Source organism: Mauremys mutica, chromosome 18, assembly GCF_020497125.1.
Source record: "Mauremys mutica isolate MM-2020 ecotype Southern chromosome 18, ASM2049712v1, whole genome shotgun sequence".
NCBI classification, from domain to species: Eukaryota; Metazoa; Chordata; order Testudines; family Geoemydidae; genus Mauremys; species Mauremys mutica.
The window spans coordinates 19531452-19548965 of record NC_059089.1 but is presented as its reverse complement, the minus strand read 5'-3'; the positions used below and the strand labels follow the sequence as shown (position 1 = coordinate 19548965).

At 38.9% G+C, this 17514-nt stretch overlaps 1 protein-coding gene across 1 annotated transcript in view; it reads left to right on the top strand.

Annotated features, from left to right (window-relative positions):
• SETX (senataxin) overlaps positions 1-17514 on the top strand; it is a 48065-nt gene that overhangs the window by 13593 nt on the left and 16958 nt on the right. The window contains exons 7-16 of the mRNA XM_044992615.1: positions 1076-1247; positions 2979-3069; positions 4099-8772; positions 10165-10267; positions 11039-11215; positions 13700-13929; positions 14494-14661; positions 15343-15499; positions 16332-16433; positions 17020-17135. Of these exons, the coding sequence (XP_044848550.1) occupies positions 1076-1247; positions 2979-3069; positions 4099-8772; positions 10165-10267; positions 11039-11215; positions 13700-13929; positions 14494-14661; positions 15343-15499; positions 16332-16433; positions 17020-17135 (5990 nt within the window). The remainder of the gene's footprint in view (positions 1-1075; positions 1248-2978; positions 3070-4098; positions 8773-10164; positions 10268-11038; positions 11216-13699; positions 13930-14493; positions 14662-15342; positions 15500-16331; positions 16434-17019; positions 17136-17514) is intronic.

Genomic DNA, 17514 nt, shown 5'->3' with positions numbered 1-17514 from the left:
TTTACTTTATACTGTTTACAAATTCCTCAGTATCAGTTACTGTGGGAAAATAATCTGATTTATCTGCACTCATTTCAAGTTTCCAAAATATCATCTAAAAATATCAGATTCTGACTCTTAACAGCTTTCTTAGTGACACTAGAATGGAATGCTGAGAATGAGTTACTCTGTGCTGGCCACGCAAAATGCTGTGTCATTTTCTGTACCAGAAGAGGAGAAGATGATTTAACAAAAAAAAACAAACAACAAAACCCTATATATCTTTGTGGCTGAATCTTCTTAGGTACTTTCTCCATTGAATCATTAGACTTCTGCAGTTGGAAAATTTTTAAATAGAAGATTCTTTTGAACAAATCGGTTGACAAAGCTGTAAGATTCAGATATTCTTCCCTGCCTAGCCCTGTGCTCGCCACATAAATACCCGTAAATAACAATAATAAACCCTTTTACCAAATCTTTTTATCTTTTTAGATTTTATTGTGTTTAGAGGCAAGAGGGAAAAAATTAAATTTCTCACCTTGTTCACTTCCTCTAGGGAGGGGGGTGCCTAGCCACACTAATGGCTAGGCAGGGGAGGCAGGCACAACAGAAGGACACAGTGGCTGCAAAAGATGAAATGTGAAATAATTGAAGAAAAATAGAGCTCTTTTTCAGACATAACACTCCTTCCCTGGGCAGCTATATGAGGCATAGTAACTCGTCTCAATAATATACCTCTTACCTGCACCCACCAAAATATCAGCAACCAAAACAAAAAGGGAGAAAGGTAGGAATGACATAGCTTTGCAGTGAGGGGAAACTTTAAAAATTATCCATTTTACACCTTCCCTTCTCTCGCTCCTCCAGGTTACTACTACTTAGAGAGAAAGCGTGGCTGGTCTCAGATCTTAGGAGCCACGCTGGCTTTGCAGATGAGGGGAATTTAAAAAAAGTTATAATTCACCCTTGTTTCAATGTTTAAAGTAATAAAAGCACTGCAATTCAGAATTAAATTCACTTTGTATTCAGCTAGCAGTAGGAAAGCGCACGATACTTCCCCCTCAGCTCTTCATGATCTTAGACTGTTATATTTCAGATGAAAGCACTGATCCCTTCTGGCCAGCGCTGCACTGTTTCATGGTGATTCTGGATCAGCTCGGGTCTAAAGTGTGGGGTCAACTCATTGATCCAGTCCAGGCCTTTCAAACCATTATCAACAATGTCAGCTACAACAATGAAATAAAAAATATACGGAATAGTTCAAGGAGGTGAGTTCAAGTTTTAAAAGTATAGCTTTGGTAGCTTCTAGCCCTGACCTCAATGCTATAATAGATGTTGGGAAAATGGCCAGGAGCAAAATAAAATAAGTGCAGCATTACCAACCCTAAGTGATTAAAAATCACGATGCAGCCCCTCCCCCCCATCATAAAATTGACTAAAACTTGGGAGTTTTTACAAAATAATAAATGCTGTGTTTTTTAGTTGCATTCTGGTTTATTAACCTTTTGGATTCATGTTTTCAAGATTTTCCCTGCAGCCATGAGAGCTAGAAACTTTGTTTTTAAAGTAATGCTGAGATTTGCTTATAATCGCATGACTTGAGCTGCAGCTTTCATAAAAACACCTAGATATCCTGTGGGTTTGCAAGCCCGTAAATGAGACATTACAACTACAGCTTTTAATTGTGTTTTCAGTTAACTTTTAACTTACTGGCAAATCATATATACAGTCTTCTGAATATTTATCAACATCAAGAAAATCTCATCAAGGGTCTTCCCATGTTTTATTCCTTTTTTGGATATAATCCTTCCACTAGAGATGGTAAAACAAGACACATAATTATGTTTAAAAACATAACGTATGTCAGACTTCTTAGGGGAAGTGTTTCAAAGCAGATAAGCATCAAATGCCTTCTGGAAGCTTTTGGTATTCCCAAATTTACAATTGAAATATAACATCGTGTTTGAGACCCATCTTTTAAGAGTAACCATATATTAGACATTCAAAATAAGCAACCAGCAGACTAGCTAAGTTGCTCATTCAATGGAGAAGTAATCTGTTAGTAAACAGCTCTCCGGTTGTGGAAGTGGATTCTCTGTGCAGAGAAATTTGGAAAGCATAGTTGGGCTCCACCTTTTAAATAGTCTTCTTTATGGTACACAGTTGTTTTAAGAGAGTACTAACAGGTCCCTCAGCCCCAGATTTAGGCTTTGTAAACCTTTTTCTCTTAATTACAAAACCTTAAATTAAACCTTTCCATAAAAACTTTCTTCAAGTGGCAATGGGGTGGGGGATGTAGGACTTAAACATTCTTCTGGAGTGGTCTACAGGCCACATTACCACATTATCCTATTGAAAGAAAACTAGTCAGTGGAAACTTATCAGTCTTTTGTCATTATCCCTAACGAGTGAAGTGAAAAAGTAAATGGCATAAATAGGTAAATTTGATTATTAAAACTGAGAATTTTTAAACATCGAAGCAGCTGTTAGTAATACTAAGGGCAATCATTTTGAAAAAGGTCTTGTTCAGTTAAACAAGGTGTTTATGCAAATACTTATTACGTTATATTTCTTCCTAGTATATGTTAAATCCTCAACTCATTAGTCAAGTCTGTCACTTAGTAGTAAGATCTCTCTGAAGCCGGTACCTTTCTTTTATGCAATTTCTTTAAAGCACCTACTTGGGTTGCCAACCGTCCAGGATTGTTCTGGAATTTCCAGGAATTAAAGATTGTCATTGTGATGAAACTTCCAGGAATATGTCCAAGCAAAATTGGCAACCCTATCTACCACGCTTGTGGGCACCATAAAATAATAGAACTAGAACAAACTTACACATTCTCATGTACTACATTAATGTTTTCACACACATTTTATCACTTGCATCAGTTAGTAGTAAAATGTGGCATCTGAAACTGTGAAATCTTTTCTGACTCTTATTTCACTTAGTTCATGAATCATTTGCATGTCTTGAATCAATTTGTATTTCTTTTCTTTAGGACTAAATCTGAACCAGAGTCAAACTATGAGGAGGAAATGGTTACTTGCAGCCAGATTGTGTATAATTACAATATAGAAAAGCCCAAAAAGGTAAATAATGAAAAAAAGCTTTGTATTTTCTCTGCCAGTTTTCTGATTCATTTATTAAAGCACACTCAACTTAAATCATACTTACAGTGTTCTTGGGTAGGTTTTTTTTCAGATAAATTATTTTTATCTATTTGTAATTTGTGTGCACTGGATAAAAGTTTGTCTCTAGTCACATTCACTGTTTATCCTGTATAGTCGGTCATTTTTCTTCCTGTTTGTGTGGATCTTTCATGGAGCAATGGAGGAGAGAGAAACATTTGATAAAATGGGCATGTGTTGTGGTAAAACAAAAATTGGCAGGGGAGCTAGGAGACAGGTGTTTGTACCTGAAAATACTTTTAACCCATTTTTAAGTTTCCTAGATTTTTATTTGACAGTGTCCCTTTTATATCCTTTTTGTCGGTTTATGGATATTTTTAAACTATTGTGCTAAATATGTAATATTGAAGTGACATGCCATTAAACATTTGATCTATTGAATACTTTGGACCCCTACATAACTTACTTTTTTTTAACTGTTTCTGTTTATAAGAAACACATTTGCACCATAACTCTCTCTCAACTTTTATCTCTTAAGCAAACATGTTATGTCTATCTGATGATATCAAAATAGTGCAGAGTCTCTAAACATTTAAAATAAAATACATTTCACCCTTTGACGTGGAAATTCATGCTACATACTGTGACTGGTGCTTTGTTTTTTTAAATGACTAAGTGAACTGTTTTCAATATTTTAATCTCATGGTTTATTCTTTGGGACTAGGAGAAGTTCCTTGTGTATGGTAGAGTTTGGTCTTGTTTAGACTGTAGAGGTAAAATGGTTAGTAACTGATTTCTAGGATGCAACTGAACTGCTGTATCAAATCAGTGCCCATAAATAATAAGGAAGCACTATTTGTAGGGGTGGAAGCTAAAAGAAACTTTTGATTGAGAATATTGTTTGGTAAGTAAAAGCAATCCAAATGAATAATAAGAGTGAAATCGTGCAAAATACCTAATGAATAGTCAATTTGTCTTTTTCTATTTCAGGATACTGGATGGAAGACGGCCATTTGTCCAGATTATTGCCCCAACATGTATGAAGATATGCAGTCATTGGCTAATGTGCTTCAGTCTGATATTGGCCAAGATATGCGTGTCCATAATAGCACATTTCTATGGTTTATTCCTTTTGTTCAGTCCCTAATGGACCTCAAGGACTTGGGCGTGGCTTATATAGTAGAGGTCATTCACCATCTGTGCTCAGAAATCAAAGGCTTTCTCAGTGAAAGAGTCCAGCAATGTGACAAAGTTTCTGAATTTTTCATCCTGATCCTGGTGTCAGTTATTGAACTACACAGAAATAAGAAGTGCCTGCATTTGCTGTGGATTAGCTCTCAGGAATGGGTGGAAGCAGTAGTGAAATGTGCTAACCTTCCAACCATAGCATTTATGCGCTGCTCTGAAAAAGCACCTGGAAACTGTCCTAAAGTAACATCAGCAATATCTTCACAGGCTTCTAACTCTGTACAGCATGCTTGCGTGCAGTTGATACGCAGCCTTCTTCGAGAAGGCTACCAGTTAGGGCAACAAACTGTTTGCAAGCAGTTTCTAGATAAACTCAATCTCCTTTTGCGAGGAAACTTACCTCTGGGTTGGCAGCTGAAGAACCGGGAAACTCAGGAATTGCAAATGTGTTTAAAGCAGGTAATAAGAAGTATAAAGGACAGATCATCAAATGCTTCCATACCTGTGGAAAATAGTGTGATCTGTACAAATTTGCCCACCATTCCTATAAAGCAAGAGAGAGGGACAGCCAGTGACAGGTGTCAGGTGACTATACAACACAGGGATAGCCTCAGTCCCCCATTTTCTTTAGCATCTGGGAGCGATGAGGCTTGTCAAGAGAGTTCTTCCCCTAGAAGAAGAGGCATCGGGGAAGAGGAATGTAGGCAAATGTCTTTTAACAATAGAAAATTATGTGTAACTGCAGAATGCCTTTTGACAGATATTAAAAAAGAACTTCATGATAGGTCATTTGAGGAATGTGAACATCCCGATAGCTCTGGAGCAACAGAAATACACAAGAATACGCATAAAAATGGAAACAACCACCAAGTGCAGGTGAACCAAAATAAGAATAACTCCTTACTTAAACAGTGCTTCAACACAAGTCCTCATGTCTCGGATTTCAAAAGTCATGTTATATTGGAAAGAGACGAAACAGAAGTGAGGATGCCAGAGTGTCTGAGTGCTCAGTCTTGTTCCAGTTCTCAAGAAGACACTCACAGCTCAAATGGAAAAGATGGAAGTGGCGCCTCTAATTCCTGTTCAAAGTTTAAGATGGATCCTAATAAAATCTCAAATTTGAGAACCCAGGTACAGAATGCTCATTGGGCCACAAAACTGCTACAGTTAATGAAGCAATCCGCTTCAAATTCAGAAGTAGACCAACAACAGTCTCACTCTGAGTCTCTCTATATAAGTAAAGATGGCAGCAGAGATCAGGAAGTAAATATTTTGAGTGAAGGTGAAACTTCAGTTAACTTTAATACTTCAAATGGTTCTGAAAATAAACAGAACAGCATGAACAGTACTTTTCAAATCAAGCTGCTCTCTCTTAAGCAGGAATCAAATGATACCAAGGCAGATTATTCAGATTCCTTTAAAAAAGAGGCTGGCTTGGAAGAAAGTGAAAGTGGTGATGAAGACGACAATATTCCACTTGCTACATTTAAACGTTATTTAAAGAAAAAGAGATCCCTTTTAAGAAGATCGAGTTCTTTGCCAAAGCCTTTACCGAATAAAGATCTTAACACAGAGATACCAGATCAAGGGCAGTCTAATTCTGGCAGTTTATGCCCAAAGACAGGTGACCTCAAAGATCAGAAAGTGAGGATGCGATGTACAGATGAAACTTCAGCAAATTTTAACATTCCATCTAGTTCTGAAAATGAAAGGGAGATACCTAGGAATGCTCCTCTAATCAGTCCGCTTTTGATTAAACACGAGTCAACTGACAGACTGTTAGATTTTTCAAGGTATTTTAAAGGAGAAGGTGATTCAGAGGAAGAAAGAAATAGTGAAGATAATGCAGCAATTGCATGTGATTTGGTAAAAAAGAAATCTGGAACTAGCCCATTAACAGACACTCAGATTGATAGAGACCTTGATAAATTATCCTTAGCTGCTTATGCCAAAGGTGTCAGTTTTCCTGTTGATTCAAGCCAAGAACGCTCAATACATCTGTATGACATTAAAAGGAAAGTAAAAGGTGCTGTTAAATCATCCACAAAGGGCCAAAGTAATGAGCCCTCTTCTGAAACAGATTGTCCCAACAATGAAGTCATTGTCATTTCAGATTCCTCTTCTGATGAGGAAAAGAAGTTGGATATTAAGAAACCAATAAAAAAAGAGGTGTGTGTATATCCAGAAAAACAACCTTTAACATCTAGCTATGTTTCTGATAGTGCAAACAAAAAAGAGCAATTGAAGACTCATAGCTCCCCGTTGCCATGTGAGGAACATAATTCTCAGTTTTTTGAGTTTGAAACTGAAGATGATGTCTTTTCAGTCTGGCAAGATTCTCAGATAAATGATGAGGAAGTGAATCAGGCACAGGAACAAGACTCTAACTTGACATCAACAAGCAACTGTACTTCAGATAGTTTTGAGTTGGCAGATCGTACAAATGACTGGGGTTATGATACAGATTACATCAGTGATGATATCATTGAAAAAGCAGAAGAGATTGTTGAAAGGCAGGTAGATTCTCTTTCTCATAAGAAAGTTAGTAAAACTGGCACAAAATCTGAGGCACCTTTTCAAGAGCCTGCTATCAAGGGAAATGCAACTGCTCAGTCTGAAAATTTTACTCACCCAGATGCTGTTGCTAAAGACCATGCCAAAAACACAGGCTTGATGGAACCCAGAGCATCTACATCTAGTGTATCATTAGCTTCAAAGTTGACTATTAAAAAAAGCACTTTAAGCCCAGGCAAAAGTTTAGCAAAATCCAAGATGGTAAGAACTGCCCTTAGAAGTCCCAGAAAAATGAGCCTTAAAACTGTACAAAACAAAAAACATCCTCAAACTAGTTCTAGAAATACTGAGCCTTGCAGGTCAACTCCTGCTGTAGTTCCTCCAAAGAAAGTTCGCCAGTGTCCTGAGGCAACTTCAACTGTGGTAAAACTTGGCCTAAAAAAGGCCCCTCGCAAAGCATTTGAGTTATCCCAGCGATCCTTAGATAGTGTGGCTGAATTGCGCAGCTATGGGAAAGCTGCTGGGGCCGTTCAGACTGCACGGAAACAAAAAACTAAATTAATTGCTCCACAGAATCTAGTTATAAAACATAATAGAAAACTGTTAGCCTGCCAAGATCTTCAGTTTTTAAGGCAGATAAGACCCACACAAGTGAGGAGAGGGAAAAATCAGATAGGAAGTTCTGAGGGCAGAAGTAAAAAAATAACTAAAAAGTCTGATCCAAAGCATCCCATACAACAGCCTGTGGCTTCTGATCCAGTATCTGCTGCAGGAACTAGTGAAAAACAAAAAGAGCGGATAGCTGAGCAAATATGCTATCCCTCAAGCAAGGATGGAAAAAAAATGAGAAAAAGCTGCTCATCTGAGAGAGAGGAAGTCCAAACCACACATATGGATAAAACAGTTCCACATGGTTCTAAGGAAGCTAACATGAAAATAGAAGAAAACAGTATGGCAGGTCCTGCATTACAGATCGAATCATGTTTTTCTTCATCTTTAACTGGAGACTACAAAAATGAACCAGCAGAGAGAGAATATGTTGTCCCTCTGGTTTCCCCATCTACACCTCACTTTGAGGGGGCAACTTTGAAAGAGAGCAAGCCTAAATTAAATGAAAACAGTGATGAAGATGATTTATTTTTAACTCAGTCAGATCCTGTGGATATGGAAATGTGTTCACAGATGGAAAATATTGGAGATGTTATAATGTCTAGTGAAAAAGAACCACTAGACACGGAAGTTGATGCTGCTGAAAGTCTGCTGCAGAATGAGCCCTTAGGTATTGTGAAGTGTAAGTACAAAGATTGTACAGAACAGGTGGAAAAGACGGGGGAGTACTGTAGTAAGCATTCTGCCACCAGTGCTTCAGATCATCTCTTTATCAAGCCAGGTTTACCACCTCCGAAGCCTGAAAAACCTTCCACTACTAAAAATTTCAGCTCAAATAGCTCTTCACGGAGTGCCAACCTCACCAAGGATTTTGAAAATATTTCAAAGCACTCATTGTCATCAAAAGCCAAGGCAAAAGTAGTAAAATCCAATGTCTCCAAGACAGAGAATCCAAAAGCTGTATCAGCAGAGAACCAGATATTCAAGACCCCAAGTTTCAGCAGGAGTCTTCAGTCCCAGAGTTCCAGCAATGTTCTCCGGCCCCAGAACATGCAGGCAAACAGTACTTCACGTTTTCCCAACAGGTCTGCCTCAGGGGCTCATTCAGGGCAAGAAAGAAGTCTCCCTTCCTTTCCACAAGCAAATGCTCTTGTCACTCAACAGCGTGATCATAGTATTTTTGTTACAGAGGTCCTGAAATGGAACTATGAAATGTTTGTCAACTTCAGCCAGTTTGGACTTCCATATAATCTTCTTCAATCAATTATGGTCTCTGTTCCTGTCAAATTTCATGGATACAATGACTATTTTAATACATTTTTCCCCTTGATGATGCTAAATGCCTTTGAAACAGTAAGTAACTTACCTGCCTTTTTTATGAAACTGTTACCACTTTAAGTTTCTGTTTTCATCAAGCATAGAACGTTTTAGGAAGAGCTAAAAAGTGCTACGTACCTGCTCATCTTAACTTCTGAAAATGTTGTTGTGCCTTGATTTAAAAAAAAAAAAATCTTAATGGTATTTGTAATCTCTGGAAAGGAAAGGGTTAGAGGTTAAAATGTTATAGATTAATTTAGTGCTCAAAAAAATGACGGCCCATGAGCACTGTTTCCATGCCCACTCCACTCCCAACCACTACAACTGAGCTCTTTCAGTGCACTTTAAAAAGGCCACCTGCAAAGGGAAAAATTGAGTTTATGCTCCTTTTTATTCATGGTGTATAAAGAAGGCCTAAAAGGGAAACTTTCAATGTCTTTTTACAGTAAAAAGTCAGGTCTTGGCTATTTTGTTTTCCAAAATATATTAAGAATGAATAGATCAGTCAGGCTTCTGACATCAAGAAACTTTGCAAAAGAGATCCAATTGATATGGGAAATGATCTTATTTCAGACTGCTTAAAACTTTAAGCTCAGTGTAACACAAACACTTGCTGGAAAAGTGTTCTGCTAAAGATGCAATATCCCTGCCCCTTCAATTAAGGAAGAGCTCTGTGTAAGCTTGAAAACTTGTCTCTTTCACCAACAAAAGTTAGTCCAATAAAAATTATGACCTCACTCACCTTGTCCCTTCAATTAGAGTCTGAGGCCTGGTCTACACTAAGAACGGGGGTCGAACTAGGGTGGTACGCAAATTCAGCTACGTGAATAGCGTAGCTGAATTCGAAGTACCCTAGTTCGAAGTACTCACCCGTCCAGACGCCGCGGAACCGAAGTCCGCGGCTCCAAGGTCAACTCCGCCACCGCCGTTTGCAGTGGTGGAGTACCGGAGTCGAACGGAGCGCTTCCGGAGTTCGAACTATCGCGTCTATATTAGACGCGATAGTTCGAACTCCGAAAAGTCGAACTCTCCGCGTCGAACTGGCATGTAAGTGTAGACTAGCCCTGAGAGTGCTTTCAAGTCCCACCTCTGAATCCTCCAAAAAGTTCTCCAGCAGAAACAGGGCAGATAAGACTTGCCATTCCTGATATTTTGAAGGTAAAAACAAACAGAAACTATTTTTGGAGCGGACTGGTAAGAAAAACCTTTTCAGGCTTCTTTCTTTATTGTTTGCACAAATATTAAATGTTCCATTTTGACGGTCACTTTATATCTTGACCTGCATCAGTACCATCTGTTTGACTTCATTTCTCCCAGTTCACTTCAGTACTGGTGCTCTTTGCTAGTCATGACAAATCATGGTGTAATTTTAGAACATGTAATTTATCCTTATGAAAAACATATAACTTCCACTTTTATTACACGCAGGTTGCACAGGAATGGATAGAAAACCAGAAAACAAGAGAGAGAAATAGTTGTCATTTGCACTTACAAAATTTCTGTGCTGACTTGAATCGAGCAGATTTTACAGGTGAGTATTTATGAAAACACCCAGTTTTCTGGGGAAATAGGCAAAAATACAATGAATTGAATTAATGAATTAAAACTGAGTGGTAGAAATAGGTGTAGGCGATACACAAATCTGAGTGCTCAAATTTATGTTGTGGTTACAGGTCAAGTCTGAGGCCTAGTTACAAATACAGTGATGAGCTTGGTATAAATGCATAGACTGGAAGATACCTTATTGCCAATCTAGAGAAAACATTGTGCCAGTCAGATGGGGCACAACTATTACCCCTAATTGTGTAGGAGCAGTTTGCATGTGACATCCAGAATGCCCAAATGCAGAAGACTTTTCCATTGTTTATTTGAAAAAGGTACAAAATATGTGTTGGTGAAAAGTACCCCTGGCAAGGAATTCATGCTTCAAAATTGCTCACTGTGCCAAGCTGTTTTCTAAATATTTTAATATATCTGATCTGACCCATTTAGAAATGTTTGATGACAAATTTCCTGGAAAAGGAGATGGGAATGAAGTAGCTTTTTGGCTTATTTTGGTTTCATGTATCTGATCTGAGTTCAAGATTGGCAACCAGGAACTCTTGAGTTATAATCCTGCTTCTTGCATGGATTCCTTGAGCCTTGGGCAGGTCACACACTGTAAAGTCTGCATTTCTGTCACTTTTAACCATTTTAAAACTTAGATGCATATTTCAGAAATGCCTGCAATAAATGAATAATGCAGTGGTTACTCAAATACGGCTGGCTGTGCCCATTTTAATTTTTACATTGTTCCCGGTAGCATGCATTCGGGAAAGTGATTTGGCAAAACAGCTTCATCCAAAGGAGGATGACTTGGTATTTTTGGTGGTGCCTGAAAAACAAAACACTTTTGCAGAAGAAAGCGAGATGGAGAGCCATCTAGTGTATCATGTTGGTTTTGTGACCCGCTTCTCCCGTGCATCACTCCGTGAAACGAGTAAGTAAAAGTCGTAGAGAGCAGTTATAGTATTAGTCCACTAGGATAGGAGCTGGTTCTTTTTGCATGATGACACCATATCCTTTTATTCCCTCCACAGTCATATTTCTCTAAATCTATTCTAATTGGTACATTTTTAACTTATTTTATTTGTATTCATTATTTCGTTTTCAGTGCTTGTCTCCAATGGCTAGCTTAGCAAGAGTTTCTGCAACAAATCTATCGTCTAATCATCTGACTATAGAATTGAGAACCCCTTTAATCTCCAAACAATGTGGCTTGTAAAGGTTATAACAGTGCCACTGTTAGTATTTGATCAGACCTTTCATATTTGTAGTTCCAAAATTAAAATGTTACCTTTATTTGGGCCTGTCCCTTAATTTAGACTTTCCAAAGTGTTATTAATCAAGAATTAACAATTCATCTATAATCAATAACCAATTAATTACCAATAATAAAAAAATGGTGATTATGTTTAGTGAGAGGGGTTCTCTTGAGTCCGGGTTAGTTTAATAATAACAAACCTTGGATAAGTCAGCTTGATTGGATTTATTAATACTTAGTAAACACAGCACATACACTGAGAGAAATAGTTACTAACAGCGGTGACAGACCTTTCCCTATATTTCCCTGACAGCGTGCATTCAGTCTGCAGATAGTCTCTACTTCCTCCTGATTTCTAAGGGCAATTATTTTTACTCTTATCTTGTATCATTCTGGTCCTTATGTATTTCTTCTTTTTGGTACAAACTTCTTATTTTGGCTATTTCCAAGATTCCCCATAACATTGCAACTTTTGAACTGTCTCCACATCTGTTGGCTAGTCATTTTTTATGCCCTTTTTTAGACATTTATTTATTTTGTGTCTTTCAGGTAGTACATTGATAAAATACCTCCGACAACCATTTTCAAAATATTCTAAGGGTTACTGCTCAGTAAAATTCCACTCTGTAAAGTTAGCTTCATCTTCCCTGTGAAACATCATGGGAGCCTTGCTCTCAGGCAAGCCTCAAAATCTTTCTTGGTCTAGCTAAAGTGTCGTCAAAACCTTTTACGGGTACCATCTTTTTCTATTTTAAAAAATTTATGGAGACCCCAGGAATCAAATCCTTACTCAGCAAAAGTGGGCTATATAATTAAGTGGTGATTTCCCTATCTCTTTTGAAACTCTGTTTATGGTTTTTATATTCCCCCTACCTCAAGGTCATGTGTTGCTTCTACCCTGATTAAAAATAGGACTCCCTTTATAACACCCAACACTGTTTCTTAGCTGACTGAAAAGGTTTCTGATTAGTTATGTTATACACTTATTTCCCACACAAGTTGAATGTACTTCTGTTACAGCACTTACTCCTGGGAAGTGCTAATCCTCGTGTGCCTCCCGTGTAGCTGACCTAGACATTCTTTCTTGGAACTAGTTGTAAGACTCTTCAGTGTGTCGGGTGGTAAACTATAAGGGGAGATCTGCTGTAATGGGTGTATAACACTTTTATATAAAGTTGGTGTAGCAGGACACACACTCACCGGTGAAGTGCCTCCTGCTGGTCGTCCGGGAATTAGATCATCCGTCTCAGGAGCACCCTCCTCTGGCCGATTTCTCAATCTGTTACCTGCCCTGTTGTATCTACCACCTCTGGCCTGGTGTCCCTTCCGGACCCTGGTGCCCCTTACCTTGGGGTGCTGCCCCACAGCAGTGCCTCTACACTCTGGTTCTCCCCTCCCAGGGGAACTCCAACCCCCTAGACCCACCTTGCCTCAGTGGCTACTGCCAGTCGTCATCTGACCCCTTCTCTCAGGGGCAAACTGCAGTCTGAAATGGCCACTCATCACTGGCAAGGGGGTTGGACCTGCTGCCTTTTTTTGACCTGGCTGCCTCCCTGCAGCCCTAGTATCTCCTCAGGCTTTTTGCTGCAATGCCTCAGCCTGGGAGGTCGCCAGGCCAGCTCCCCAGTTCAGCCTGCCCTTTCCCAGTACTGCTCTGTCCAAGGTACCCCTGCTTGCTCTCCTAGGCAACCTGGTTCTCTCTGCTCCCCAGCTGGAGCGAGAGTCTCTGTCACTCTCCCAGCCTGCCCTTTTATCAGGGCCAGCTGTCCCCTAATGGGTGCAACCACACCTGTGGCTGACTACTCAACCAGCCTCCTCTGGCGGCTTTTAACTCCTTTCTGACTGGAGCGGGGTGACCGCCCCATTACAGTTGGTTAAAGTCTTGGTATTCTGTCCAAGTAAAGATCGACGGTCAATAAGTGCTGTGTGTACTCTTTGGGCTCTGTCCTGTAAGATGCTGAGCGTCCTAACAGTTTCAGCTGGAAGATGTTCAACATCTCCCAGAATCCGGCTGCAGTGCACTAAGATGTGTTGGAGTGAAGAGTTGCAGGAGTAGTTAAATTGGTATTTGAAAAGAAATGTAACCATCAAACGTGAAACGTTAATGTGAGAAGAATAAAATGTCTGGTTGCTTTACCATGATGCTCTTTCTTTTAACAGGGCAAAATGAGCAGCATGTTGTCTGTCACCTTTCCGTCCAAACTCGAGGCAATTTGTCATACTACATAAACCAGCCAGTGAAATGTGTAGTGGTCAGCTCTCTAGTGACTACACAACGAAGGTTCAAAGGTCTGCTACTGTTGAGCAGGAGTCCTCTGGCTAAACCCATCATAAATCCAAGTTACACTGACTTCTGTCCCAGGGATTTGAACGTAACTTCCGAGAGCACTGTAAGTCCTGTAACTAAGTAGTAAATGGTGGTGAGGGCTGGCAAGTGAGCATTTTCTTATCTTATTTTACCAATTTTGCTAAATTATTAGAAAAGCCATCCGAGTACTTAGGTGCTTACTGAATGTCGTATTGGGCAGGTGATCCAGATTCAAAAGCATCTTTGAGTCTCAAACTGGATGCCAGCTTGTTGGAGTTGAACTGTGTGTCTATATAAGGGGCTGAACATATGTTCAGATGCCTCTTTTTTGTTTTGATTTATGGCACTGTATTGATATCTGTTTTAATCAAGAAGCACTCCCCTGCCTGCTGTTTGGTGGAGAAATATCTGCTTAGGAGTTGAGGGGGTGATGGTAGAAAGGTAAAACCAAAGGAAGGCATGGGAGACCTAAAATCCTCTCAGTAGCAGCCTTCAGGTCAGGTATGCTGTGCAAAGAGAAAACTGTCTCAGAAGTGTGTGCACTCTATAAGCTCTCCAGACTGAGGGCATGACAAGAAACAAACTGAAAGCACAGAAACTTTTATTGATGACTTCAGTTAATAGAACATTCTTTTTTTCCCTGTAGACTTCCTACATGAGAGACTACAATGCAGATCAGAAGAAGGCTATTGAAACTGCTTATGCTATGGTGAAGGAGCATCCAAGACTTCCCAGAATCTGCCTGATCCATGGGCCACCTGGGACAGGGAAATCAAAAACTATTGTTGGACTCCTGTACCGTATTCTGACAGAGGTAGGTGAATATGGTTACATATTCCATCAGGCATTCCACCTTTGCTCACCCAAGAGAAGCAGTGAAATGAAGTAGTTGGCGACATGAACTAAATGTAATTATTCTTAAAGTATTTATCGTAGTAACTACTAGGGAATATAACTCATTCACTTTTATTTGTTTGGTACTGAATAAGAGGCTGTGAATTTAATTGTATACTAACTGTGACTCCGGTATTGAAACACCGCACACGTTTTGGAAAATAAATTTATTAATTCCAGCAGTGCTTGAAAAACAAAATGCATAATACTACTTTGCCTAGCTGTTGCATAGTAAGCAAGGTAAGAAACCTGAGTCATCTATCACACTTAAATTAAAAATCTTAATCTTTTTTTGACCACTTCTAATACAGAAAACTGGAACTTGAAACATCACACCTGTTAAGTTGTCATGTTAACCCCCTATACATTAGCCAAATGTATCTCCATTAAATAGAATTAATGCCAATACAGGTACTTTCCAGTTCAAGCAGAAGTCATTGCTACTCACTGTTAAGCTTGGGTGGTTCCCTGAGAGAGGTCCCAGTAAAGCAGCCTTCCAGATTAAGCATATCCTGTTTGATAGGAGTGTACTGTCTTAACGTTTGAAATTAAATATCTGGACTAGACTGGTGGTTTTAATGTCTTGTTTATTAACCTGCAGAGGTCTGGGAATGAGAATCGAGCTCAAAACTTGAATGCCAAGATCAAGCGAAACCGTATTCTGGTTTGTGCACCATCCAATGCTGCTGTTGATGAACTCATGAAAAAGATAATCCTGGAATTCAAAGAAAAATGCCAAGACAGAAAAAATCCTTTGGGTATGAAAGTTTTATTTCTATATATAAAATGGGTAACATTGAAGGAGTTAAAAAAGAGCTATTTAACCAGGATGCAATCGCTTCATATCATCACTTATTCATAAAGCATGTGTACAGTTACAGTGCTATACAGATAAGATATGTTCTCCCCACAGAAGAACATAGTCAGTATGACCTCACGCTCCCTATTGATTGCTTTCATATGTTTCTCTAAAATGTGCATGGTATACCTTGTTTGTCAGTTACTATATTACTTTAATAGCAAGCCCTTACAAATTTGCAGTTTGAAATCACTGTCACTGACCCTTTTCCTCTTTTTGTGTTAAAGTATTAATACACTTCTTTCTCAATTTGGCTCAAAGGCTTGGATGGAAGACTTCCATCTTTATACTGAAATTATTGGAATTTCCAGCTCTTATAAGCTTAAGTTGCCATTAAAGGTCAGGGTAAAATGCTTTTGCAATATATTCTGGAGTCAGTTCACTTTGTGGTTCTATTTTCTCACTGTTTGTGCTTATGTGAAACAGACAATGTCTAAGCAAAGGGAGGGATTGCTCTCTATTTTGGTGGGTCAGTGTTAGGAGCAGTGAATTACTAGTGAGGAATATTCCCCACTATAAGGGCAAAATACTGCTGTCAGAACTGCATGTACTGTGTTTTAAACATGGCTTCACTGAAGCTCTCAAGGATTCTTCCATATAGCTGATGTTAACTCCATATCCGTGTGCCTGCATTTCTGACCGTGATCTCATGGAAATATTGTAGATAATGAAGTCTAGCACAACTAGCTCCTATCTTGAATCTATAATCTGAAACTGTGGTTTATATACAGGAAATTGTGGAGATATAAACTTAGTGCGACTAGGTCCAGAAAAGTCAATAAGTATTGATGTCCTGAGATTCAGCCTGGACAGCCAAGTTAGCCACAGAATGAGTAAGTAACATGCAAAAAAGACGACTTCAATTTCCTTTATAAGAATATGGTCTTGAGGCTGGTTGTGCTATGTGCTCAGTTCCACTGAACACAAAGGAGAAGCGTTGTGAAGGTGAGTATTTATAGAACAGCCTATATTATGCCACAGTGCTGTTATAAGGAACTTGTTTTCTCTAAGGGCCTAAAAAGGGGGACACTGTCAATATAAATTTGGCCTAAAACTTAAATTTTGTATTTAAAAAAAAAAAAGTAAACAGCATTTTATAAGGCCTATAAGTATTTCCAACAAATAAAAATCTACTGAGGATGTTTGTATTTAAACAAACCCTTCTGTAGCATTTGAAATCTAGACACTGTGGCATTTAAAAACCTGACTAATACGTAGAAAGGATACTAACTTCATTGATTTTTGTTGTCCAGGTGAGAAATGCAGGAAGTAAAAGGAGTATAAATAATGACAAGTAAACTGAGTGCCAGACCAGTCATTCTTAATAATCTAAGGTGGTGCTAGTGATAGTTTTTAAAAATAAAATGGGTCTAACATTTAAATTTCTCCTTTAATTTCCTCCTCATTTTATTTTCATAGACCGGGGACAACCTGGCCGTGACCAGGATATTCACAGGAAAAAGGAAGCCCTGGATCGCCAGCTGGACAGTCTCTCTCGGCAGCGTGCCATGGATAGATGTGATAAGAGGCAGAAGGTAGTTTAATTTTGCTTTGTAGTTTTTATTCATACATCTTCTTTCAGTGGAGGCTTAATCCACAAGAGTTCTTCTTTCTAAACCTAATATACCTTTCTCAATTGTGATGGAAGCAATGTTTTCTTTCATCCCTCCAACTACATGGCACTTGTTGACCAATACTGTTAAAATAAGCCAGGAACTAATAGCCTTCCACCACAGAGGCATTTGTCGCTGTCATTAAGCTGTGTCAAAGTTCTAGATAAGGTAATATACAGACTTGGAACTCTCTAAGGCAGTTTGCAGGATCCTTCATTTACTTAGTGGTCAGCTAGAGAGAATAGTCCTTTCTAGCTAACTGTAATTGGCACTTAAAAACTTTCACGGATTCATTTTCATG